Source organism: Xiphophorus hellerii, chromosome 21 (assembly GCF_003331165.1).
Source record: "Xiphophorus hellerii strain 12219 chromosome 21, Xiphophorus_hellerii-4.1, whole genome shotgun sequence".
In the NCBI taxonomy this organism is placed as follows: Eukaryota; Metazoa; Chordata; class Actinopteri; order Cyprinodontiformes; family Poeciliidae; genus Xiphophorus; species Xiphophorus hellerii.
Window position 1 is genome coordinate 20,734,855 of NC_045692.1, and position 26,652 is coordinate 20,761,506.

The window sequence follows — 26,652 nt, forward strand, 5'->3', positions numbered from 1 at the left end:
AGACATTATACTTCATAAAATTATTGGTTAAAGTAGAAATTACAGCAAAGTAAAAATAGCCCTAAATGTAACTTAAAATTAATTACTCTAGAAAATGTAACTGAGTAAATGTAACTAGTTTCCACTCATCTCTTCTTATAAGTTAGTTTTGTCTCAATTTTAGTGCACTAAGATATTTGCACTTGAAACTGGACCAAAAATACTTGGTAAAATTTTGTTTTGCAGTGTTGAAGTACCAACACACAGAGTTGGGTAACAACTAGTTACATTTACTCAATCATATTTACTTGAGTAAATTTTGAAACATTTCCTTTTGCTTAATTTTGTTATTTTTTGTTGCTTATATGAATTATTGTCATTTTCATCCCTATAATACAAAAATTTCCATTAAACTTTATATTTTGGTCCGTCTGACGATGTAATTTTTAAATATTAACTGATTGATCATTTGATCAGTACTTGAGTACACTTTTTAGCAAATATTTTACTTTTGAGTAATTTCTTGGATGGCTACTTTTGACTTTTGAGTTAAAATATGTACTCAAGTACTCTTACTTGCATACAAATGTTTGAGTACTTTGTAAACAGGCAGCACATTTCATCTCCTGGTGCTGAAATAATAATAAAAAATTCATATTCTGTGGAGAATAAGTCAAAAATCTTCTAAACGATTGCAATTTTTATTTCTTAGAAAGTTTCTGGTGGCGATTTCATATTACGCCGTCATCTCACAAAGAAGGAAAATCAAACTTTAAACTAGAACAGCGACTTTAATTTTCCAAAGCTAGTTATTAAAACATAAATAAAACAAATAGAGGATTTAAGTAGCAGCTTTTGTGGAGCACCTCATGTTGCACAATCCCCCTTTTCTGCCTTCAGCACCAGATGAAGCTTTAAACATTGTTATTTGGGTTATTGTGAACTTGAAAACTCCAGGAACTCCGGCTTCCTGCAGAGCTTCGGATTGAAACAGAAGGGAATCGGCGCTCCACATGAAAGCCAAATGAGAAGAGGGCAAACTTACAAAAAGCACTAAAACATTAAAAAATAAAATTTCATGCATGTTTTTAGATATTTCCAGATAACTACCCACTGCTGCTTTTTTTTCTATTTGTCTTCTGCTTTGCTGTCCTTTGTGTTGACACTTCTGTTAAATTATTTGTAATGTAAATTTCTAATAAATTAATTTTCTAAACTGTTTTTTTTCTGGTTTGCTTAGAACAGCCAGCTAAAAGTTTAAAGCTTCCTATTCTTTTGGGGATGATTTGTTTAGTTTCAGGCTTTTTAAAACTGTTTTTAAAATGGGATTTCATGTGAAGCTGAATTGGCTTTAATGTGTTTAATTATCATGTGATTATCAGTTATTTTCATGCTTTATTCTACCTGTATTATTAATTCATCAGATTCTTTCTCATCTTTATAATTATGTATTATGAATATTTATAAATTATATATTTTTTTTGTTATTCACTTTAAAGAGAGGCTTAGATATTAAATATACTAGTGATATAGTTTAAATTTCGATGATTATGGCTTGTAGAAAACTTAATGAAACTCAAAATTTAAGATTCTCTGGATTATTATTTACAGAAATAATAATAATCTGTAAATATTATTTACAATAAAAGACTTAAGAGCTGTGCTGATGTGGTCTATCTTCCTGGGTTTAGTCAGAACGCCAGCAGCAGCGTTTTCGATCTGCTGCAGCTGGAGGATGATTTATACAGTATATATCCATCCATCCATCCATCCATTTTCTGTTCACTCTTTGTCTCTAATGGGGTCGGGAGGGTTGCTGGTGCCCATCTCCAGCTACTTTCCGGGCGAGAGGCGGGGTCACCCTGGTCAGGTCGCCAGTCTGTCGCAGGGCAACACAGAGACATACAGGACAAACAAACATTCACACACACACACACACACCTAGGGAGAATTTAGAGATACCAATTAACCTGACAGTCATGTTTTTGGACTGTGGGAGGAAGCCGGAGTACCCAGAGAGAACCCAAGGGGGAACATGCAAACTCCATGCAGAAAGACCCCGGCCGGGAATCGAACCCAGGACCTTCTTGCTGCAAGGCAACAGTGCTACCAACCACAGCGCCACTGTGCACTGTGATTTATATATATTTTTTATTTATTTTAGGCAAACCTGTGAAGACAATGCAACTAAATATAAACACATTAGTTTCTCTAGATACTGCTGTGTCATTAGTTCTTTAATCCTTGAAATGTTCTTCAGGTGGCAGAAGACTGTCTTTGTAACCGTCTTTATGTGTCTCGAGAGGGTGAGGTCTGGTTTTTAGCTGTATAAACTGAAGCTGCTTGATGAATCTAGATTCCTATTTACAGCCAAAGATAACTTCAATTTTGTTTCTGCTCAGCTAGAAAGTCTTGAAGTCCACATTGAATAGTTTTTAAGCATCTTTTGGATGGTTTCATAGTCAACTGGTGGCAGAAATGTGTATAAAATGTGTAGTTATGGCAGCTAATCTTATTTATTCTAATCCAAACTTTAGAGGTCATGTAGAGAATAAATAAAACTGGTGCAAATATGGACCATTGGGTAACAGTACATATAATTTTTTATCAAATCTGATGTAAAATTACCTTTTGACGGCTCCTGTTGTTGGAACATTGGAGAAAATCTTTATTTTCTGGGAGCTATTGTCACACTCTGCTGCTCAAATTAGCGCCTTTTCATTACAAATGTGGCTCAATTGAAGGTTAAGTAAAGAAACTTTACAAATACACTTAAAATTATTTGCATTTTAGGTTTTAAAATCACTTAAAAGTGCTTAGTTTTTAAAATGTGTTAAAATGACTGGAAAACGCAATGGAAAATTTACTGTGGGGAAAAATGAAAGGGAATTTTTACTAATGAAAAAAGGAAGCACAAATTTTCTAATTTTTAATCTTTTTTTTTGCACAGTGTAAGAAAAATAAAAAAATGATTAGGAAAAAGTCTCTATTTATATATATAAATAATATATATATAATTTATACTTGCAATTCTATATAGTGTAATAGACTTAATTCCGATTTTCTGGCGACTGGAGTGAAACTTTTAATCGTTTTCTTTATTTAATGATAATTCGTTGTTTTCCATAAATCCTGACGCGCAGGAGGTTTGTAGGTGTGTCGGATCTGAGATCATCCGGAGGTTATCAACTGATGAACGTATTTTGTGTTTTTTCTGATGAATCTGCCTCCAGGATCTTAAATAAAAGCCCTCTCATTGTCTCGTGCGTTTCTGGTCGCTCGTGCGGACATCTCGGTGTTTTTTTGTTTTGTTTTTTTTGGTCAGTATTTAATCGCTCCGTTAGATTGTAATCCCACCCAGTCATGAAGCTGCTCACAATCTGAGGGGCTCCGTCTGGAAACGCAGCGGGACGGAGAGCTTTACACGCAGACGCTGTTTTTGTAAAAGTCCGTGAATCCAACCCGTCTGGAGCCGAAACATGAAGGAAAAGAACCTGATCGAGACCGCGAAGATGCAAGGCAACGTCCTGGTAAAGTGCTTCCCTTTTCCCGTTTGACGCTAAATAAGCGCTTTTGTTGCTCGGTAAACGTGCTGATTCTGGTATCTCTGTGCGTTTTGACGCACATTTGGATGCGTTGGGAATACGTGCTTTTCCACATTTTCTTCTGTTTTTAAATGTTAAATTCCTTTATTTTTCTTCACGCCCTTTTAAAATCCTGGTCTCCTTTGGCGCTGATGGAACCAGTATGGATATGATCAAAAGTTTATCCGGCTTTCTTTATGGGAAAGTTTAGGATGACTGCTGACTTCTCTGCTTTTAGCCTCTGAGGGATAACCTTTAGCCCAACAGGGTCCCATTAATATTTTACTGCATAAGCTGAGGGGTGCAGGGAGATATTACAGCTGCAGGAAGCTGCAGGCATTAATAATGGTGGGCGGATATCTCTGATATTAAGGGTTATGACACCTCCTGAAGATTTTTTTCAGTTTCATTTTTGTTTTTATTCTCTAACTCTGACCTTTCCTTGTGCATTTTGGCTTTCAGGGCGATCTGCAGAGGCAGAAATTAGTTTGTTTTCTCAACTTCTCTTCTAAATGTCCAAACATTTCATTAGGATTGTGTTTGGATCACAGTTTTTACTGCACACATGTTGAAGGATTTGGAGATTATTTTCATTATTTGGGTTTTCTGGCAATTAAAGAGCTACACAGCATGATATTGCCACCACCATGTTTGGGTGTTGATACTGCAGATTCCCACGTATTTGTGGATTTCCTTTTGTAGATAATATTTAAAATGATCCCTGTTTGGTTTGGTTAATCACACTCAGGTTCGTTTGGGGAGATGTGAACACGTAGTCGAACTTTGATACAGACCAAAAAACCAAACTCCGTTCTGCCTAAAAACAGGTTTTGGTTTGTTTGAGGTGAACTCTGATGGGCTTTGAATGCATATATGAATGCCAAGCTAACCTAAGACCGCTCCAAATGCAGAAAGTGTACGACAGCACAGTGCATTCTGGGTAAATACAACCAAAAGAAACATGAGTCTAGCGTTAGCGGGAGAAATGACTCGTTGTCTTTTACCAAAGACAAAAGACGTAAAAATCTGACACTACTCCATTTTTGTTTACATTTATAAGAGGAAAGTTGTGCTCGGTCGTTTAATTCAGTTGTTATAGCTGCAGCGCCCCCACAGGCGAGGAGGGGAACATGTTTTTCTAAAGTTTGGTTTGTTTGACTCAGAGCAATGTGAAAGCAAATTGCAGCAGCTGAAGATGTAACAAATGGTGTAACTTTTGGTCCCCAATCAAACAGAGTCTATAAGGTTGAAAACGCTGAAGAAAATGTAGCTCTGTACTTCACACACTATTGGCTAGTGTTTTCACAGCAGCCAATCCAGCTGTGCGATTCATTTTCCTTGTTGCTGATTGGTTATACTCCTTTTGTGCTAAAATGGATCTTAAGATATATTTGGTGTTTTAACTGTTAAAATAATCAACTATTAGTATTTCTATATTTATTGATTCTAGCTCTTTGTAACCATAACCTTTGTGAATACTGGAGGTCCACTATTTATTGGAAGTTTGAAGGATTTCTATTGTTTATCAAATCCCTCAATAAGTACGTTTGGTGTCCAGTTTTTGAGATGTTATGAATTTATTTTTTATTCTGCCTCTGCTGGTTTTAATAGAAGCTGTTTGCTGCATTAAAATTCTCATCAGGTCTGTTTTTTTCTTTTGCTCCACACTTTGAAGTTTAATGTTTACTCCTTGATTCGCCCCTACGATTGCTTTATTTCTGGCTGAATAGGCTTCACTCTGCAAACACTTTGGGCAATTTTTTTTTGAAGATGTGGGGCACAGCTGTGTGGAGTCAGGCTTTTTCCTTCACTGAAGCTTGTCTTCTACACCCTGTGGCCTTATTTTCTGCAGAAATGTGGTTTTCTATCTTTCGTTTTTGTCCTAGAAAAAAAAAAAAGCATAAATGTTTTGGTGTGAGGAGCTTCTGAATTTCTAGTTCGCTTTGTAGAGTGGGATATCAGGTTGAAGCAATCTGTGTTACTTATGCAACCTTCTTCTGCTTGGAGCCAGAAAGTTATTAAAACAGAAAGGACGTTTGGCATCTGCTCGGCCGTTCTGGCTTTCTTCAATCTTTGAGCCATTTATCGACTCCGGGAGAGAGATGCTGGACGTTTACCAAAATTTATTTTGTCAGAAAGTAAAAGGTTTATTAGGCTACAAGCAATCATGTGAATGTGAGGGTTTTATACACGACCAGTCCGTCACAAAAAAGCCTTTAAGGACCGCAGTTGCGGCGGCACAGTTTCGATTTTCTTCTGCTATGTCAAAACATTTTTTATTCTCTAGAGTGGCATTAATTTTTCATCGGGATCATGAGGGAATCAGATTCTTCTCCAGCACGTCCCAAAGAGGCTCAGTAATGCTAAAGTAAAAATGTCTCCTGCTTTTTGAACAGAAGCTTCTTGCAAATAACAGTTAAATCAAATCAGTTTCTGGTTGTGCAAAGCTGGAAAAGGTGCAACCCAGACTAGCAGCTACAACTTTGCATGCCACACTTTTCAGAATTTGTTTGGAAACAATTTAAATCAGGCGTCCCTTTCCAGTGATCTATAATTTGATTTCACAGTATGAACAACACAATAATGGAAGTGAAAAGGTTAAAGTGGAGTGAATACTTTTGTGACGCACTTCTTTTAATTCATAAATTATTTTAGGCGACCATGTTGGATGAAAAAGGATAAATAGATTTTCGTTCTTGTTGAAAGAAAACTCTTAAGTTTCTGATCAGGGTTTCCCCCAGAAAACTTTCTAAGCCCAGTGCTCTAGGCAGTCATGCAGCGGTTCGATGTGTTTTTGGGTTAAAAAATGTTTATAGTTGACAGGAAATGGGAAAATATCACCTGATAACTATGTGTTATTGGAAGACTGGAAGATTAATACCTAAACTCCAACTATAAAGTCCTAAAAAAGCCAATTGTATAAAATAAATAAGCAATGCTAAGCCTGGTGGCCCGCCAGGCTCATAATACCCTGGGGGAAACCCTGCTGATATTTTAAGTTTTTATTCAAAGCAAAGTGAACGCAAAGATTAATTGTTTCTGTGAATATTCAGATTCTGATTGCAGTATTTGCAAGACATATTTTGATTAGATGAAAAGGATTTGTCGTTTTGCTTTCGTGAAGTTTAACGTTTCGTAACATGCACAAGAAGCAGAGTCTTGACAAAATGTAATGTTTCCAGTGTTAACTGTGTTTTTTGACTTTATATTTTTGTGTTCGTGAAATGTCTTGTTGCTGAAACGGGCTACACAAATAAAATTTGTTTTGAGGAGAGTCAGAGCGGCGCGTTGGCATAGCGACAGAGCCGCTGGTGCTTTGGAGATTTTAACGCACAAATTAGAAAATACTGTTTGTTAATTTTGATATGTGATTCACTGGATGTTCAGATTGGTGACATAAATGTAACGTCACACTGTATTGGAACAAAAGAGACGGGTGTTTAACTATCTCACTGTCTTGATTTGGTTTGTTTCCACTGACCGTGTAATTGTGCAAATTGGAATCACAAAAATAAATTCTCTTAATGGAAACATTTCTAAAAAACTTGAGGATGAGGTGGTTTTTCGGCTGCATCAAAATATGTGTATTTTGCGCTTTTCTCATCACAACCGAATGTTACTACTGGCAGAAAAGATGAAGAAGACGACAGGAAGTGGTAGGAGGAAGATGGCGCAGCATTTCTTTTTTAAATGACTTGTTACATGAGCAAACTTATTTTATTATTCTTTCATGGGAACGTGAAACAGCAAAATTTAGTTTTTTTTAACAGTAGTGGAATATCAACAAAGTTTTGCGCACATTTGTAGTGAAAATGCAGTTTCTGAAATATATTTTTTAAAATAAAATCTGAGGAATTTCTGGTTATTTTTTATTATTATTTCGCAAAAGTCTCCTGTAATGTTTTCACTGCAAAAACACAAAATATTACCAAGTATTTTTGTCTAATTTCTAGTGCAAACATCTCAGTGCACTTGAAATGAAACAAACTAAACTAACTTTGTTCTAATTCTGCTGCTGTAGCATTCTTGTTTCAAGAGTACTCACAAATTGCAGTCAAATAAGAGTACTTCAACATATTTTTACTCAAGTAAAAATAAAAAGTAGTAAAATGTCACAATCAAGCAAAAGAAAATGTTTCCAAATCAGTTTTTCAATAAAAAGTTAGAACAAAATCTTACCAAGTAACTTTGTTCTAGTTTGTAGTGCAAATATCTTATTACACTTGAAATAAACCAACTTGAAAGTATCTTTTCAGCAAGACACAGAGGCTTGTTTTCAGTAAATAATTCCTTAATATTGATTTAAAAAGTACTAGTTTTATTGGCCAGACTAACTGAAAAATGTCTTAAGTCCATTTATCTGTCAATGGAACAAGTACTTTTTTCATCAATGTTAAGAAATTATTTGCTTAAAACAAGCCTCTATATTTTGATAAAAATGTACTTTTAAGTTGGTTTGTTTTATTTCAAGTGTAATAAGATATTTGCACCAAAAACGAGACAAATAAAAATACTTGGTTGGATTTTGTGTTTTTGCAGTGTTTAGAGGAAGCCATCATCTCAAAAATATATAAAAAAAAGAAAATTTGTAATGAAGCTGACGTCACCAACAGGACAATAGTTTATATAAAAAATTAAGAGAATAAGTGTTAAAATGGCCCAGTCAAAGTCCATGACTCGCATAAAACGCTTGGATTTTACTGAGAGAATCTTAATTTTGATCTGTTTTGTCCTTTTGGTTCCTCTGTATTCCCAGCTGTGACATTATTCCACCTTTAGGTGTGATTTAGCGCTGATCTGCAGGAGGAAGCTCCTCAGCTTCAGCTTGACGGTTTTATTGCAGCCGGTTGTTGCTCACTTCACAATGAGTCCCGTTCTCTTGGGACAGAAACGAGCTCGAATAGCGGACAGAAATCGGCGCAGCGTGATTTCTGTTGTCCGCTGTACGCCAGTCAAGGTGGTAGCATGTGAAAATGGGTGGCAAAACACCTCGAGGTGTTTGCCTGCACAGGAAATTGCAGATAATTGAGTCTTCGTGCTGATGCCTAAGTGGTAACGACAGGGTAAATGTTGCCATGGGATACCGCTATTGGAGCTGCTAACTTGCTGTACACATGTACAATCTTCTGATGATGTTGGTGCGTAATTGCTGCGTGACACGGCGGAACGTCCCCACTCAAGGACGGCGGCGTTGAGCATCTGATGATTTGTTTCTCTCGGATGGAGAAGTGGGCAGAGAAAGGAACGCGGCCTTCAGAGGCTCCGAGTTTTCTCACCTCACCTGTAGCGACGTTTCGCTGCTGGATGCAAACGTTCAGTTTCTGAAGAGACGAACTGCTTTGAGTTATGAGGTAATTATTGTCTCACAGCGATGAACAGATTTCTGGTTGGCATTTCTTAATAATCGCAGCATAAATCCACAGAAAATGTTTTCTGTTTTTGCTTAGTTCACCCTAGCAGAGCTTCACAGAGTAGCACTACTTCAACACGTGAAACGTAAAATATATTTGAGTAAAAACGTATTTGGTAGAAAGGCTACTTAAGTTACTGATCAAATTATCAATCATTTAAAGATTACATCATCAGATGGACCAAAATGTTAAGTTATGTGGAAATTTTGTAATTTTGAGAACCAAAAGGACAATATATTAAAATAAATGACAAAATCAGACAAAAGAAAACAAATTTCCAAATCCGTTTCTTTCAGTATAAAACTCAGGAAACTTTAAAAGAACAAACTGCACGTCTCTGTGGTGGATTTTGGTTAAAACAAACATGTTTTTCATTCAGTGAAGTCAGAATCCAGAAATTTTACTTAATAACAACAAAATTACTCAAGCAAAAGTTTTTGTTTTTCTTTTTTGCACGTCACTCTAAAAATTCCAAAGTATCAGTCAGGATCAGACCTTTTAGTCATTACGTTTGCGTTGATATTTGGGTCTCGACCCGTTTGGGGTGAAGGATCTCCAGTTGGTCCAGTGCTGTCAACCCTAAAGTTCATGTTTAGATGTTTACATGAGTCACTAGAGTTAAACTGACGGTTCGGTTTCAGAATCAAAGAGAGGCCCACATCATCACCCCTTCTCTACCATGCTTCACAGTTGGTCAAAAGATATTACTACGACTTTATTCCATAAGTCTTACAAGTTTATCCTCGTATTTTGAGTTTGTTCTTGTAGTAGTATGTCTTCTCGTTATATTATGACTTTATTCTAATAGATAGAATTATAATTCTATAAATCTTCTGAGTTTATTTTCATATATTATGATTTCATTCTTTAAATTTTTACAACTTCTATTTTTCATATGTTATGACTTTATTCTCATGTTTTCTCGTAATATCATGACTTTATTCTATACGTCTTATGACTTAATTTTAATATATTATGATTTTATTCTCTTATTCCAAGTTCATTCTTGTGATATTATGTCTTCTCATGATACTATGACTTTATTCTCATAATATTGTGACTTTATGGTTGTAATTAAATCTTTTTTATTTACTCCGTTTTAGTATTTTGCTTCACTTCCAGGCTATATTCATATAAAAAGAACATCAAAAGCACTTAAATCCAGTAGAAGCTTAAATTTCAAACTAAAATCTTAAAAAAGTAAATAGAAATATGCTTTTTTTTAAAAAATACAAAAAAACCCAACAAAAAAACAGGTGACATTTCAAGAACAATAATATTCCCCCCAGCAGCAGCAGCAGCGATAAGCTGAATGCACCGACTGCCACCTTTATTGAAGATCAGACTAATTTGCTGCTGTTATGTTTTCCCCGGAGCGCGCGCTGGCAGCAGCTGTTAACACGCTGAACGCTGCTGTTCTGGACCTCAAACATCTGTTTGGGCGAACTGCAGCCGCCTGCGTGCCTCCAGGCTGACGGCTGCGTTTTGATGGAGGACCACTGCGCCTGATTTGGTGCTCCGCTACTCCGTTAACGCCTTTCCAATACAAACCTTCATGGCTGCAGGCCGGCTGGTAGGAATCACGTCGATAGCTCACTTCGCTTGTTTTTGTGCTCAAATCACACAAAGAGGAATTGAAATCAGAGCGCTGTTTGACCGCCTCCACATGCATGCTGCTTTATCGATCGCAGTGCAAAGCTTGCTGCAACGTGGCTTTCCAGACATCTGATATCTGTGCACCTGTTACCCAACATCTGGGAGCGAGAGAGAGAAAGGGAGTGAGTCAGCCGCACAATCAGTCCTTTTCCTCTGTTGTTTGGATGCTTCAAACCAAAATTCAGGGCAAAATGTTAAAGATGTGTTAAATGTGAGTTGGTGTCATATTTACAATAACTATGGCCATTATAGAGGCCATGAATGATCAGAAATCTTGAGATTAATCTCAGACATTCTTTTAGAAAAAGGGACATTTCTGAGTTGAGTCAAATGTGAGTTTTTTTTTAGAAAAAATTCACATTTTGAGATTTCTCTGCTGTGTTCTAGAAAGAAAATGTGGACATTTCTGAAATTGGAAGTTTAAAGTCAAAAACGTTCAGATTTTGAAAGATTTTTTTGTGGTGTAAAAGGGACACACTTTAAAGATTAGGGCCATTGTAGATAAAAAAAAATAAATTTCTACAAAAAAAACTTAAATGTTGAAAAAACAATGACATTTCTGAGCTTGAAGTCGAAAATTTGCTAAAAAAATAAACATTTTAGATTAATCTCAGAAATTTTCTAGAAAAAACTCAAAAAGTGTAAAATTTTCTACTTTCAAAACTGAAAAATATCTAAATTTTTTTCCAGAGCTTAAAATCAAATGTTTCAGTCACAATAAATAGAAGCTAGCTACTCTGTTTCACACAAAAATTAAAGTTTTTTTTTCCCCAAATTTTATTTTGTTGTGAACATTTCTGAGATTAGTCTCAGAATTTGAGTTTATTTCCCCCACAAATTTTCAACTTCAAGACAATTGCATTGTTTTTTAGGGATTTATTTCACAATAAAAAATTTTCTCGCAAAAGTAAAACTTTTGGAGCTCAGAAATTTACTTGTTTTTCTAGAATATTTCAAAGTTTTTGGGCAGAATTTTTACATTTTATCTACAGTAGCCCTAAAACATCGTCGCACACATGCCATTTCAGAGTAGAAATTATGTGAAAATGTCCACACACTTACTGTGCAATTAGCTGGAAGAGAAACCATCTCTCTGTACACTGGAGACTGAAAAGTACAAAGCAGAAACTTTAATGCAGCCAAAGACAAAGCTTCAGGCAGAACAAAGCGGTGGGAAAATCCCCAGGGTTGGCTAACGCGGGTTCAGGAGACCTCTTCTTCATGTACTTTTCTTTCCTTTGTTTTTTTTTCCCAGCACCAACCCTCTGGGGTCACCTAGAGGGCGCCCAGCGCATAGCCGACTCCACAAAGTGGAATATTTGCATACATGTATAGCAAAGGATTTTATTAAGCAAACGCAGCATCATAGGAGCAGATTTACCCACATGCATACAGAAAGCAGCTGGCTTTAGGTTTTACAGATACGCTCTGCGTCAATCCATCCCTTGCTAGCTACCTAGCTAGCTAACTAGCTAGGTAGAGAGGGATGTTTATTCTGCAAATGTCAGAATAAATATCTGTACCGGTAAAGGAGGCTAAACGTGACTGAAAATCTTCCGATTTCCCATTTTTATTCACTTCTCCATCTTCTCTGAATGTGTAAAGTATTTTTTAGGTTTAACATAAAAACTGACTAAATCTGTTCATGTATCATTTAATTTGAAAATGTTTTGTTTTTGTGTAAAACTATCTAAATGTTCCTTGTTGCCATCGTTTGATTCTGTTAAACTCTTAAAGTTTAACAGAAGCTAGCTTGGTACGTAGGCAGATGGAAGGATTAGCTTCCATCTGTAGCTAGGATTAGCTAGATATGTGGCTATTTTTGCTAGCTAGCTAATCCTTCCATATTTTCATCCTTACCTTTTTAGCGACCTAGCTAGCTACTTAGCTATTTAGCAAGGTAGCTAGCTAGCTCTAGATTCAGTTAGTTTTAGTAACTTTTAGCCTTAGCAGCAGTTAGCTTGAGTAGTTTTTAGCCTCAGTAACAGTTAGCTTGAGTAACTTTTTGTTTTAGTAGCAGTTAGCCTAAAGAGGTTTTACCTTGTTGCCTCTGTTGATACCTGTTGAAGGTTTATGACAACTTTGAGGCTAATAACTCATTTAAAATCAAGCTATTTCTCTGTCATGGATTGCTAATTAAAATAAAATAATTTGTGTCGACTACACTCATTGCTCACGTTTAGGAGTTTATTTGTGGTTGAATGATTCATAGCTCAAAGTTAAGAACCTTAAAAATATTTAGCTGAAAATTGTCATGTACTGGACAGAAAACCAGCAAAAAATGTTTCAAGTGCAAATTTAATTTCCCTTTGGGATAAATAAAGTATTTTTGAATTGAATTAAACATTATAACCAATTTATACTCAGCTAAAACAATACAGTTTTTTTTCTTTTTACCAAACCGCAGTGAACCTGGCTGAACACATTCTGCTACAGAAACAACAACTTTGCAGATCTGTCATGTTCAAACAGGCCTGACAGCGAAAGCAGAGCAGAACCAAGATGAACAAAAAGGTTGTTTTCCACTGAAACTGAAAACAGCCTTCAGAATAACCCTGAAATCACTGGTATTGATCAATAGCTCCATCAAGCCCTGACTGCAGCCATTTTCAGCGTCTTCAACCCTTCACCCCAATGTCCAGTCTGAACAAAATGACTGCTGAATAATAGAAAGCAAAAAAAGAAATACCAACATCAGAAGATCAAATGAAATTAGAGAACTAACCACCTTTGTCATAAGTTGTCAGTAAAAGATAACTGCAGCCATCTGCCAGAGCTGCTGCTTGATTGCTCGACAAACAAAACGCAGCCAAAGAAGAAAAAACAAAACACAAAAAAAGCTCAGCATGATGGATTCCAGCTTGGGTAATGAAATGCTGCTGTTGTGCACTGTCACCACTGAAAAACTGTGGCCTGCATAAAGGTCACTATAAATCAAGTCCCCTTGGTCTCCAACGGCTGCATTTCTGATTGGGCGAAGAGCTAATCCCAGTCAACTGCATAAATATCCCAGACGCACAGGGCTCATATTTTCACCGCATCACCGATTATTTAGAAAAATAATGGTGTTTATTTTACACCAACTTGACAGCAACTTATGATGAGCCATTATTTTTCTTTGTCCTGTCCATTAAAAAAGCATTAAGGCCAGTACGTTCCAACACAACGCTGGTTTTTCAAAAACGCTTCTGCAGGACAAATCCACCCAGGATTTATCAAGTTAATGCAATTTCTTTTTTATTTTCTTTTAAAACGTCCTCCATTGTCTATGCTGACAATGTTGAGGTTCATTGCTTTTAAGGAGGAAAATCCAGGTTTTTCTCCAAAATTTTCTCTAATGCCTGGAGAGTGAACATAAACCAGTAGCAGAGTCCCATCGCGACCATTTAGACCAGGCATGTCCAAAGTCCGGCCCGGGGGCCAATCACGGCCCGCGGTCAGATTTCATACGGCCCGCAGCTTCGGTCTTATAATGTATTATTTATGGCCCGCCTGCACTGTGAAACAGAATAAATAAATCATAAAACTTGAAACTGTAATTCCTCCTTTCACCAAATGGTGGCAGCACCACTTTAATACTATCAGTCTCTGCCTTGGTGCAGCGAACCCCTCTCCACTCATTTCTGCCATGGCCACTGCAAAGAAAACGAGGAAAGTTTACAGTGAGGGCCGCCGCTTTCAAGAGAGATGGGAATTACAATACTTCTTTTCTGAAAATCAAGGCAATTATGCTTGTCTAATTTGTAATGAGACGGTTGCCTTGTTTAAGGATTTTGACGTAAAGAGACACTACCAGACTAAACATGCTAACGCATACAACAAGCTAACAGGGAGTGACCGTGCTGAAAAACTGAAGCAGCTCCAAGCTGCACTGGCATCACAACAGCGATTTCTTTAGGCCTGAGTCAAAAGAAAATACCACCAAAGCAAGCTACGATGTTAATGTTAATAGCTAAACATGGCAAACCTTTTACTGAAGATACATTTATCAAAACTGTGTTATGAAAATGGTGGAGAACATTTGCCCTGAGAAGAAGCAAGAATTTGCAAATGTTTGCCTGGCACGTAACAGTGTGGTACTGAGAGTTGAGGACATAAAACTGATTATTTTGAACGGTAACATCTGTCACTATCAGCAGTGAAAAGTCAAAACAACATTTATGCACCTGGGTTTATGGCACTTATTTTTATTAAACTCTTGAGTAAGATTTGGTTATGAACCTGTAGATGTGACACAAACTATTACTTTCTGAAAGATATTGTAAATGACAAGAGCAAAATTCACTTGTTTTAAGATTTAATAATAACAGACAACGTTGCGTTACTTATAACTCCTGTTTAAAATGTTCTTGAGGCAAAGATATTTTTAAACTCATGTAAATTTAAGGTAATTCATACAGTTTTTTCAATGTTATCTGACTCTCCAGATATGAATGAAAGGCAGAATTTGTGTTTTTAGAGTTGTTCTCATCTGCCTGAGTGGCTTATATTTGGTTATTTTGTCATTTGAAAAATAAAGATAATTGTGACAATGAAAATTGTTTTATAACAGTGTGTATTTGCATGACACTTTTGTAGTTAAAAAATGTCCGAACAAACTATTGGCCCCCGGGCATCTTCACTTTATCAAATCTGGCCCTCTTTGCAAAAGGTTTGGACACCCCTGATTTAGACCATCACCGAACAAATATCGCTTTGCTACCAAGACAGAATAGAAAAGTCAACTGGAATGCAACCTGAGATCGAACTGCAACTGGATGGATGGATGGATGGATGGAGCTAGAACTAGGAAGGAAGAGATGGAGAGTTGGAGTTAGAAGAGGGAAGGAAAGATGGAAGAATGGATCTAGAGATTTAGAGCTAGGAAAGGAAAGAAGGACAGATGGAATGATTTATGGAGAGCTGACAGTGGAGGGAGGGAGAGATGGAAGGATAGATTAAGAGCTAGAAAGGGATGTAGGACTGGTTAGATCTAGAGCTAACTACTACTAAAACCAATGATTTCCTCAGGCTAACAGACGCCTGATTTAAATTGTTTCCAAACATAATTCTGAAATGTGTGGCATGTAAAGATGCAGCTGCTAGTCTGGGTTGCACCTTTTCCAGCTTTATACGACTGGAAACTGAAATATTTAACTGTTATTTGCAAGAAGCTGCTGTTCAAAAAGCAGGAGACATTTTTACTTTAGCATTACTAAGCCTCTTTGGGACGTGCTGGAAAAGAATCTGATTCCCTCATGATCCCACTGAAAAATTAATGGCACTCTAGAGGATAAAAAATGTTTTGACATTGCAGAAGTCAATCGAAACTGTGCCGCAGCAACTGCGGTCCTTAAAGGCTGTTTTGTGACGGACTGGTCGTGTATAAAGCCCTCATATTCGCATGATTGCTTGTAGCCTTGGCGACCTGTCCAGGGTTAGCTGGAGATGGGCACCAGCAGCCCTCCTGACCCCACTAAGGACCAGGGTGCTAGAAAATGGATGGATGGGAACTGCTTTATTTATAGATAAAAACTTAAGATAAATCAGGTATCTTTCTTTTATTTTTCCATTTTTAAACTTATGCAAATCAGGTTTTTTTAGTTCTTAGAATGAGTGGTTCATATAGCAACTATCAAACTTGAGATTTTAAGCTGATCTATTTAAAATGTTTAAGTATTTGCTTGTATCCATTGTTGCTCCTTGTGTTTGATCTTATTTAGTAGCTAATTGGATTTGTTAAGCGTGATGATATGGTGGCCCGCCGTGTTTCTCCCATGCTTTGTGCATGCAAAAGTCCTTGGGGAAAGTAGCTTTTAGCCTCGGTGTGTGTTATCTGTCATGCCCTCTCCTCGGCTCTTGGAAATCAATCCCCACTTACCCAGGCTTATGCATATAGTGTCTCAGCAAAATAATGAGTCTACACAAGGTGAATACATTATACAGCATGCTTGATTTTTTTTTTTTTTTGCAATTTGAAACTGAGGGCCCAGGCTTGTTAAGGTTTGTCAGCATTGATGTTCGGCTTTCATGAGCAGCTGCTTTAATTGGGGCTGTTTAGCCATGCTGAGTAATTTTTCATCAGTTAAACTGGGATAGACCCAGTTTGCTCTGTCAGCGCTTATGAATTATGCATTTGTTTTTATGTTTCCTTTTTTTGTAGCGAGGCGTGGTGATGTTTAAATTTAGGCAAGATGATGATTTTGGCGTTCGGTAAATAGAAGTAGGTTCAGAATTCGTTAAATTTATTTTTCCTGAAACTTTGGGTTTCCATGACAACAGGAAGACAAACAATAAAAACGCAGAATAAAGCTCTTTTTGCTGCATACATTCAATCCTTAAAGTTTTCTTGAACGTATTATTAAAATCTTGTTTTGTTCTTGTGAACTCAGTTTGTGTCATGAGAGTTTTAGGTATCGTTATACCTCTAGATTTTTGGCATTTGTAGATTTTAGTGCATTTGTTTTAAAGTTCTCCAGATTAGTAATTTGTTTCCCAAAGCCTGTTAATGTATAAATTATGTTTAGTTTAGTTTATAAGACAACATTTCTTGTTTTTGATGAAGATGAATGGTCACTTTGGGAAGAAAAGAATAAAACGATGGATCTTTTTTAAAATAGGTCTATGATTTTAGGGTGAATATAATTGTATACTTAAAAAAATATATCAAAATGATCCATAGTTATTAAACCATTAAGACAAATAACACAAGGGTGTTGCATAAAATGATTTGCTCCTTTATAAAAGTGTTTCTGTTTCCAGGTTTTCCAAACCTTTCCACAGCCACATAACCAATTAACCTTCATAAAAACCAAAAGGTGAGGTAAACGTGATGGATTACCCCTCACAAGGAACCGTCAGGTTTCTGTTGCTTAATTTACATAAAACTGAAGTGGAATTTATGTTGACCGCCCTTAGAGACAAAAAAAAAAACAAAGTAAATGCCATAATTTAATCATAGACAGTATGCCAAGTGTGGAAGCTTAAAGCTGCATTAGGTAACTTTTACAAAAATAAATGTTTTTATATATTTAAAAAAAACTGTCCCGTGTTCTGACGGTATCATCCAACTCCTTGTAGTCCTACTGCCATTTGAAGAAATACACAGCTCAGTCAGAAACGACCAATCAGAGCCAGGAGGAAGGTCTTATGCTGCGTTCACACCAAACGGGTTTTGAGCATCAGGTGCATCTGGTTTAGTCTATGTGGAAGCGGGTTAAGGTCGTACTGCGCAATCAAACCGTTTCAAGTGTTCTGATGTGAACCTTCGTGTCTTGATGCACAGCGTCAACCAATCGGCTGGTTTCCACTACTTACACCCAATGTAACACTTTCATTCTATTGGCTGAGAGGTTGTCAGGCGACGGTACTTTTCTGTTCCAAAGTGAGCAGAAAAAGATTTGCAAGCGCAGATTTAATGTGAGCAGAGACGAGTTTTAAGCGCGAGAAGAAATGTTTGGGAAAACACAGTGAATATTTGAAAGAGAGCAGAAGTTTTGAGTACAAACATTACAAGTTTTGAGAAGAAAGACACAAAATCCTGCTTTCAAACTGAACACGTGTGCTCCCGAATTATGGAGAATTGAAGAAATACGTGATTACTAACTGCATGCCTGCATTTCTTTCAATTTACAAAAAAATCTAAAATATATTATATGACTGCAAAATGGGTTCCTGTAGGTTAGACTCATGAAAGCCGCCTTGCTGCTTTTACAGAGGAACGTTGTCTGTGTGCTCGGCGTTCATAATAATTTCCCTCAGTGGCGCTCATTAAGGGTCTGACATGATGAGCTGGTTTCCACTACTTACCCGTGGCATTGAATGTAATTGCATTTCACAGGGAGACGGGAGGCGAGGAGCGCAGAGCGAGCGCTCAGTCTATCTGAAATCAGAGTCTTATTATATCACCACAATTGTTAAGATGGTAAGTATGTATAGAGTGTGATTCCAGATAGATTTAAATGTTCTTGATGAGGTCCATCAGGGAGATGCAGAAATAGGTTTCTGATTGGACGACACGGTTCGATATAAAGTTTGGAGACTAACAATAGCAAGATTCGAGAACGTAAACATGGTTTCTTGCTTGAGATTTCAGTAAAAAGGAGGGAAATTTACAGAGAGAGGAAATACTACTTGATGAGTTTTCATGTTGACATCTTTCATATAAAATTGGATTTGGACGTTTGACCTAAATCTACAGCTGACATTCAGATTTTACCCCATCGGCTTTGTTTTCGTTGCTGCTTCATTTTGGGCTGTGGCCATTATTGACGATAGTCATAGTTCTGATCGATTGATCTGGGTAAAATGTCAGGGTTAATAAAATAGAATCAGTGATTAGATTTTTAATAACCTCAACCTTGTGGTGGGTTTTGGCACTTAAAGGATGAAAAATTAGACGGAAGAAAATGTGTTTTTACTTGAAATGACACAAAATTCCCAATCTATGCATGTCCATTACACAGGAAATAAGTGGATCAAATTTTTAATGAATAATTTTCTTTCTCCCAAATTAACTTCAGTAATTGTAAAATAAAAAGAAAGTGGATTTTATTTTTCCCAGTTTTTAAAAACTTGTTGATCCAGGAAGACTTTCTCAGTAATTGTCCCACATATTTACTAACACTATGGGAATATTTCAGCTTTTTCTTGTTATCTTAATTTTTTTGTAATTTATCTGTCCTGTACATCAAACTCGTTCCATAAAAACGGTTATAAGAATTTTACTTTAACATTTTTTTCCCTGCTATGTACAGTTGTACAGTTTCAGTGGAAGCTTTTCCTTTAAGTTGAAATATTAAATTATGTTTTTTTGTTGATAAAGCTGTCATGGCTGGGCATAAGCTAAAAAAATTTACATTTTAGTCAAGACAGCAGATTTAGAACCAGCAAAACCTAATTGCTTGTATAACTTTTAATTCTAAATAACGGATGATGCTTATGAACATTTCTATTTGGGCCATTGTTGATACAAAAAATTAAGAGTAAATTTCTGCCAAAAAACTCTGAAAATTTGATATTAGTCTCAGAAATGTTCTAGAAAATACGTGGAAATTTCAGAGTGAAAAGTTGCTTGGAAAAACTCAAAAAAATTTGAGATAAACCTCTGAAAATTTCTAGAGAAAAAAACACATGGAGTTGTCTGAGTTCCAAAAATCAAATGTTCGACTTTAGAAAGTCAAAATTTTAAACGATCAAAATTTTGACAGATTTTCTTAGATGTTTTTTCTAGAAATTTTCTGAGATCTCAAAATTTCTTGTTTTTTTCTAACTGAATTCTGAATTTTCAAACTACAAAATTTCAAAGTCTTTCGCTACAAAATTTGTTATTTTTTCTAGCAAATCTTTTCTCTGTTATTTCCAATTATTTTTCTAGAAAATTTTATTATTTTCCTGCCGATGTTTTTGACTGTTCAAACTCAGAAATTTCCAAGTCTTCCTGGAAAATGAGTTTTCTAGCAAATTTTTGATTTTTTTCAGATTGAGAAATTTCCAAGACTTTCTCTAGAAAATGTGAGTTTTTTTCTTACTAAAAATATTCAGAAATATTTGACTCTTTAGCTCAGAATTATCCTTGTGTTTTCTATCTAGAGAGGCTCTGGTTCGTTATCGTGCTTCTTGTTCTTCTTCTTCTCTGCTTTAGAGGCTTTTGGCCTCCAGTGCAGACTACAGAGATGTTTTCCGTTTCTCTTGTATTTCCATCAGGAAAAGCTGTGATTAATTTGTGCCATTTGCGTCCTGGCAGAGGAAGTCGGGGAAAGTGCCCGCTGGAATCTTGGGTAATGATGTACGGCTCAGTCGAGGCTCCCTGGCTCGCCTCTCCAGCCTCGTGCAGGAGGGAGGGCAGTGCTTTGTGCACGGATGTACACAAGGAATTCAATTAGCCCTTTTCCTCCAGCTCAGATTCATGCCTGTCGTGTAAGCAAGCAGCTCCTGTTACAGCTGCGACATCAGAAAGACGCCTGGTTTCTGTCTTCTGCTCTGTTGTTGCTGCGCTTCCTGTCGTGTGCCATTGGCGGTTCCTCGGCTAGAGCGTCTGTCTAATGACATCATTAAAGCTAGCCAGACAGAAAATGAAAAAGCACCTGTTACAGAGGGGAATGTTGTGTATTCCCTGAACATTAAAGGGATATTACCTCATTGACTGTGAAGAGACAGCTAAATTAACTTTTGTATAGCCATGCCTTGTCCAGCTGATGGAATATTAATTACAAAATGAATATGTAAGAGAATATTTTAATTAAATTTTTGGCTTGATAAATGCTACACGGTCTCCTTTTCCATGCATACACAATAGAATATTGCATAAACATGGGATTTATTTAATTGTTTTATGGTGAAAAATGTATTTCTGCATATGTGTAAAAGTATTTGTCCCTTTCAGACGATGTCTCGGCATTAAAAAAAATGCAAATATCTCACAAAAATGAGCTTAAAATAGAGAAGGTCTGATGGGATTTCAGGGCCATAGTAGCTAGACAAAAAATATACAAAAAACCCCCAAAAAACTCTAAAATCTCTAGAAAAAAAACAAAGAACTTTGAGTTTGAAAAGTTGCCAGAAAAAAATCTGAAATTTTCAGATTAATCTCTAGAAAATTCTTACTGAGTTTCAAAGGTCGAAAATTTTGCTTTGAAATTTTTTAAACTTCCATGTTTTTTTCCTTGAAAAGTTCTGAAATTAATTTAGATCTAATTAATCTAATCTGCGTTTATTTTTCTAGCAAATTTTGAACTTTTCAAATTCAGAAATGTAAAAGTTTTTTTTTCTTGAAAATTTCTGAGTTTAGTCTCAAAATTTGAGTCTTTTGGTAGAAATTTACGTCTTCTATTTTTTCTATCTGCAGTGACCCTAATACACGTCGGTTCATAAAATAAATGTAAAAATCAACCGAAGATAAGCTAAGTACTCAAAAAGCAGTTTTCAAATGTTTAACTTCTTTTTAAGGAAAAATATTTATCAAGAAATCTATAGCATTAGGTGAAAATGTAATTTCCCACAAATGGTGCTCAAAGTACTGCCTATTGTAATCACTCAAACACTAAATCTACCTCAATGTCCATTAATACGATTAGTTAAAACTGTTTTAGCACTACCATCGAAGCCAGCATCTGCAGTTTACCTGGTACAACCAATTAGCTCCAATAACAATAAATGGAGTTCCTTGATTGGCTGCTTTGCAAATGCCAACCGTTGTTGCCCAAAGTATTATCGCAGCCGGTTATTTCAGCTTCCCAATGGCATTTTCTTTCATATGTTTTGAATATGCTCTACAATTTTTTTTTCTAAACTAATTTAGAGTTCTCTTCCTGCACAGACTGAACCTTGAACAGGCCTGGACCCAGTGTAGTAATTTGCTTTAGGGGACAGATTTCTACCCTTAATGAGGGAAATCATTATTTGAAAACATCTTTAAACTTTGTCTGATTACCTGAAGCATTTAAAAATGCAATAAATTAATTACATTTTAAGGGGGAAGTACATCCTAACTCACTTCTGAGTGAGTCAGGATGTTGCTCATTAAAGTCTGAGCATGAAATCAGCTCATCACATTTTCAATCTGTGATGGATGAAAGGTACAAGCAGTGTGATGTTTGTATCCAGTTGCCTACGGTTACCTCAGTCTGCAAAAGCCGAAGTAACCGACTGAAGGTGGGGAAAATGTGAGGTTGGAGGCCTCCTCAGTGTGAAACTCTCTTTTATCTGTCAATCCGTTTTCTATGCCTGCTAAATTCTGTCCAGGGTCACGAAGGCCTGGAGTCCATCTGAGCAGTCAGTAGGGAGCGATGTGGTACGCCACAGGCTACGGGTCCATTTCAGGGCCGGCATGGAGAAACACTTTCACTTACACCCGAAGGTAATTTAAGGCTAACAGAAAAACTAAAATGTTTGTTTTTAATATTTCCAATCTTGTTTAGGTATAAAACACTAAATGCATCTTTATAATGACACTGGCAACACGATGCAGGAGTCCCCGTGTCTGTTTGTATGATGGTCAACTGGAGGTTTGCTCACCTTTTCACCTGCAAAATGTGTTTCTGTCCAGCAAACTAACTTTCAACAAATGGACACCACTGCATAATCTGACCTGTTCCTTTCTAGAATTTGGATTGTATTTTACCTGGAACTTACCAGCTACTAGACAGATATTTTCTTAGAACGGATAAGCCAGTTTACCAGAACTTACCAGATACTTTCCTGGAACTTGCCAGCTACTAAACAGCCATATTCGTGGAACATATCAGATAGTTTTCCTTATCTGAACCAGATACCTTTCCGAAACTTACCAGATACTTTCCTGGTACTTGGCAGCAACTTATCAGCTTGTTTCCTTTAATTGAACAAGATACTTTATTTGAACTTATCAGCTACTTTCCTGTAACTTGCCAGGCACTTAGCATCTACTTTCTCAGAATTTACCATGCACTTTCCCGGACCTTATCAGCTACTTGACCTAGCAGTTATTTACAAAATACTGTCCTGGAATTTGCCAGATACTTTCCTGGGACTTTACAAGATAATTTACTGTAACTTTACCAGATATTAACCAATTATTGTGCCAGGAATTTAACAGGTACTTTTCTTAAACTTACCAGATACATTGCTGGAAGTGCTTATGTGCTCTCCTGGAATTTACCTGGTACTTTTCCGGTACTGACCAGCGTTCCCAGAGCATACTGGGTATTTCAGGAACAGCAGTGTACAGGCTGACTTATAAGGTGGCCCTTTCTGGTACTCACCCGGTATTTTCCTCACAATTTTTATGATAACTAACTAGTAAATTTAAAGAATATATCAGGGAAAGTAACTGATTACTTCCAGAAAGTACCTGGTGAGTAAAGGTTGTGTACATTACAAACAGAACTTAAGCTCTACAGTGAGTTGAACTGATACTACACACTTAAACTAATCAGATTAGATAATGCCAGATGAACGGTTAAACTATCACATGTCTGCAGAGATGAAGCAGTCAGACTGCACACAGAGACGGACTGATCCAACAGGGATGACGCCATACTTTCTCATACTGTACATGCTGTCCAGTGAGGCTGAATTAATGGATTACAGTGGCACCCTGGGTCCATTTTTCCAGAACCTACTGTTGGAGCAGATGCTCACTGGTAGCTATCCACACCAGGAGAACAATATGGTCATTGCCTTCAAAATAAAAGCAGGACATTCTGTTTTATCTGCAGATTGGAGAATTTAAATGGGGTCTGCTGTAGATCCTGGGCTCCCCTTTATGCTTCTTTCTCTCTACCTCATCATACAGGATTTAAAAGAGGAACTTTAGTCATGGAACAAGAATAATATTCTATCTTGTGAACCATTTTTGTGTTGATCTACCCAACTCTTGTTTACAGGTTTCACCAACTCAAATTTAAGACATTTAAGACATTTTATGAATGGGATTTAAGACCTATTTGTCCACAGAAATGTACAAACTTAATCCAGCCAACTGACTATAAATTTACACTTACCCCAAACAGACACAAAAAAGCTATTTAGCTCGCTAGCAAGAGTAAGTTAGCAGTGAATTACAAATTTAAGACCTGTGATTAGCATATTTAAGGCCAACTTACTTTTAAAAATGAATTTAAGACTTTTTAAGGATCCGCATACACCCTGGCTTGGAAACCTTAACATTTGTAATGTAGATCATATTTACTTTTGCATTATTTTTACTGAATATATTTTATTTCCCTTTCTTTTCAAATTGCTTTCAGGTTTATCATTTACCAATAATCTGTGGCTGATTGGTGATCAGATGAACTGAATATTTATACCCCAGAAAAACTGGAACTTGAGAGCCAATGAAGTTACTCAGAACTCAAATATATCAAAAATAAACATATTTAAAAATGCTTTTGTTTACATGATTGAATTAGTGAGGTGTTTAAATAAGTGTGAAACCGATGAGTTTAGTCCACTTGACAAAAAGATACTTGCATTTAAGCCTACAGTTGACATTAAAAATCTTAAACTTGAGACATAAACCGTAAAAGTTTCAAATTTTGAAAGAAAAAATATAAAATTTTGAATAAAATTTCATTAATTTGTTTTAAATCTATGGATAAAATGAGTTGAACACATTAAATTGGTTGCTTTCTGTCTAATATTTAACCAAATGCTGCTATTTATTGGCATTTCTTCGTTTATTCTTCAAATAAATAAATACTGAACACTCTAACACTTATGGCCTTAGTTAGTTTGCAATGCACGTTTCCAGATGGGCCTTTAACAACAAAATTAATTTATGTGAAATAGCTTACTTACATTAATCAAATGTTTGTGAGATTATCTCAAACTTATGGCGTTTAAGCTCCTTAGCCGGCCTTGGCAGCCATCTTTGTCAGAATGTATTGATTGTAAGGGAAGTACCTGGACTTACATGCCTTATTTGTTATGAACGGCAGCGGTACACACCCAATGCCACGCCACCGGCTCGATTCATCACCGTATCGACCTCCATCTGCTTCTTCCTGTCCATCAGTTATAGTTTTAGATTAAGGCAACACGTCCGCGTTCAGAACCTTCCTTTGTGTTCATCACAGAAGCCATATCGTCAGTCTGAGCCTCTGGGTTCGGATTCACAAGAACATTTTCTCCAGCTTTCACTATTTATCTCCCATTTTTCCCATATTTTACCTTCATCTTTCACATCTTGTCCCTCTTTAATCTTCTTCTGGCATTAGATTTTCTCCTGACATGCCAGAAGTAAAATAAATAAATAAAAGTGCTCTTTCCTTGACTGATGGTTTCCAGCAATAATTAGAAGGTTCTGACTCGCGGGCTGTCAGGTGAGAGTTTATCTCAGCGCCCCCTGGAGCCTCAGAAAGGTCAACGTGCCTCTTAATCAAACATCAGCCAGGCCAAGTCCGCTGTCAGATGGACGGTTCTGCTTTCTCTCCCTGCTGAGTTTAAAGTTTGCATCCATCTGCTCCCTGAAACTTACCCCGAGCCACAAAATATGACGCCAGCTTTGCTCCGAGGAAGCTGAGCTAAATCTGATGGGCGCTTATGCCAGAAACATGGGACAGTGCATGTTTGATGTGTCTAATGAATGTTAATTAGTGCTCAGTGCACAACAGAGCTTCCTGGAAAATGTTGAACTGTTAAATTCTCCATGTTTTGACTCTAAAACGCAATTTATTTTATGTATACAGTTCTAAATGCTCAAGCTTCGAAAAAGGCTGTTCATGAAAACTCCTGCCTTTTGAAATAAACCCCAGAATCTGCGAATGTTTAGCTTGTGCAAGTGTGACGCAGCGTCTCCAACCAAATAGCCTCAGAAGTGCCTCTTTGAACAATCAAAGCCTGAAACGCTCGCCTGGGACGCCTCGTCTGAACAAGCGAAACTCATTACACGTTTACCTTTTGACACATTTGTCTCGGGCTCTTCAGGCGCGTTTTGGAAAATGAGTCCACTCCAGTTTCTAGCCCCTTTCCAGATGGAGCGCTTAATATGGAGACAAGTGGTTCATCTCTAAAGCCTGGGCCAGGAGGAGCGATGTATTACTGGGAGGCCTAATCAAGTTTGGTGTGGCTCATTGGTCCTCTGTGGGCTGCAGCACGCTCCAGCACTACTATTTTCCGAAGGCAAATTGGTCGTGGGGATGATGTCCTCGGTAATGATTGTTTCTAATGTAAAGCTAATGTAGTGGTGATCAAAGCTTGCCCCTGGAATTTAAATAGTGCGTCTGTGAGGTGGAGAGAAGATAATTGCCTCTCAAAGTTTACGGGAAAGTAATTAGGAGTAAAAGTTGCAGATGTACATATCTGTGGAATACTAACCATGGTGCTGACAATGAATGCATTGAAGAAAGAAAGGAGCTTTTTATGCTTTATTTGCTTTCAGAAGCGGAGAATGGTAATGTGATTACTGGGGGAAAAAAAGAGGGTACTAAATAATAAAACTCTTGTCATATCTGCTGAGCCTGGAAAATTGCTTATTCTATAGAGCTGGCTGCCACTGACTCATCTAACATTTAACGGTATCAGGATCTGAGCATTTAAGGACATATATTACTGTCTTCAAGGCA

The 26,652-nt window shown here is 36.9% G+C and overlaps 1 protein-coding gene across 2 annotated transcripts in view; it reads left to right on the forward strand.

Annotated features, from left to right (window-relative positions):
• Positions 1-26,652, forward strand: part of LOC116711741 (dipeptidyl aminopeptidase-like protein 6) — a 277,037-nt gene that overhangs the window by 17,945 nt on the left and 232,440 nt on the right. The window contains exon 1 of one of the 2 annotated variants that reach the window (XM_032551217.1): positions 3,193-3,509. The exons of the other annotated variant lie outside the window; for it this stretch is intronic. Coding sequence (XP_032407108.1) covers positions 3,459-3,509 — 51 coding nt within the window. The 5' untranslated portion in view covers positions 3,193-3,458. Of the gene's footprint in view, positions 1-3,192; positions 3,510-26,652 lie in introns of those variants that run through there. 2 annotated transcript variants of the gene reach the window in all.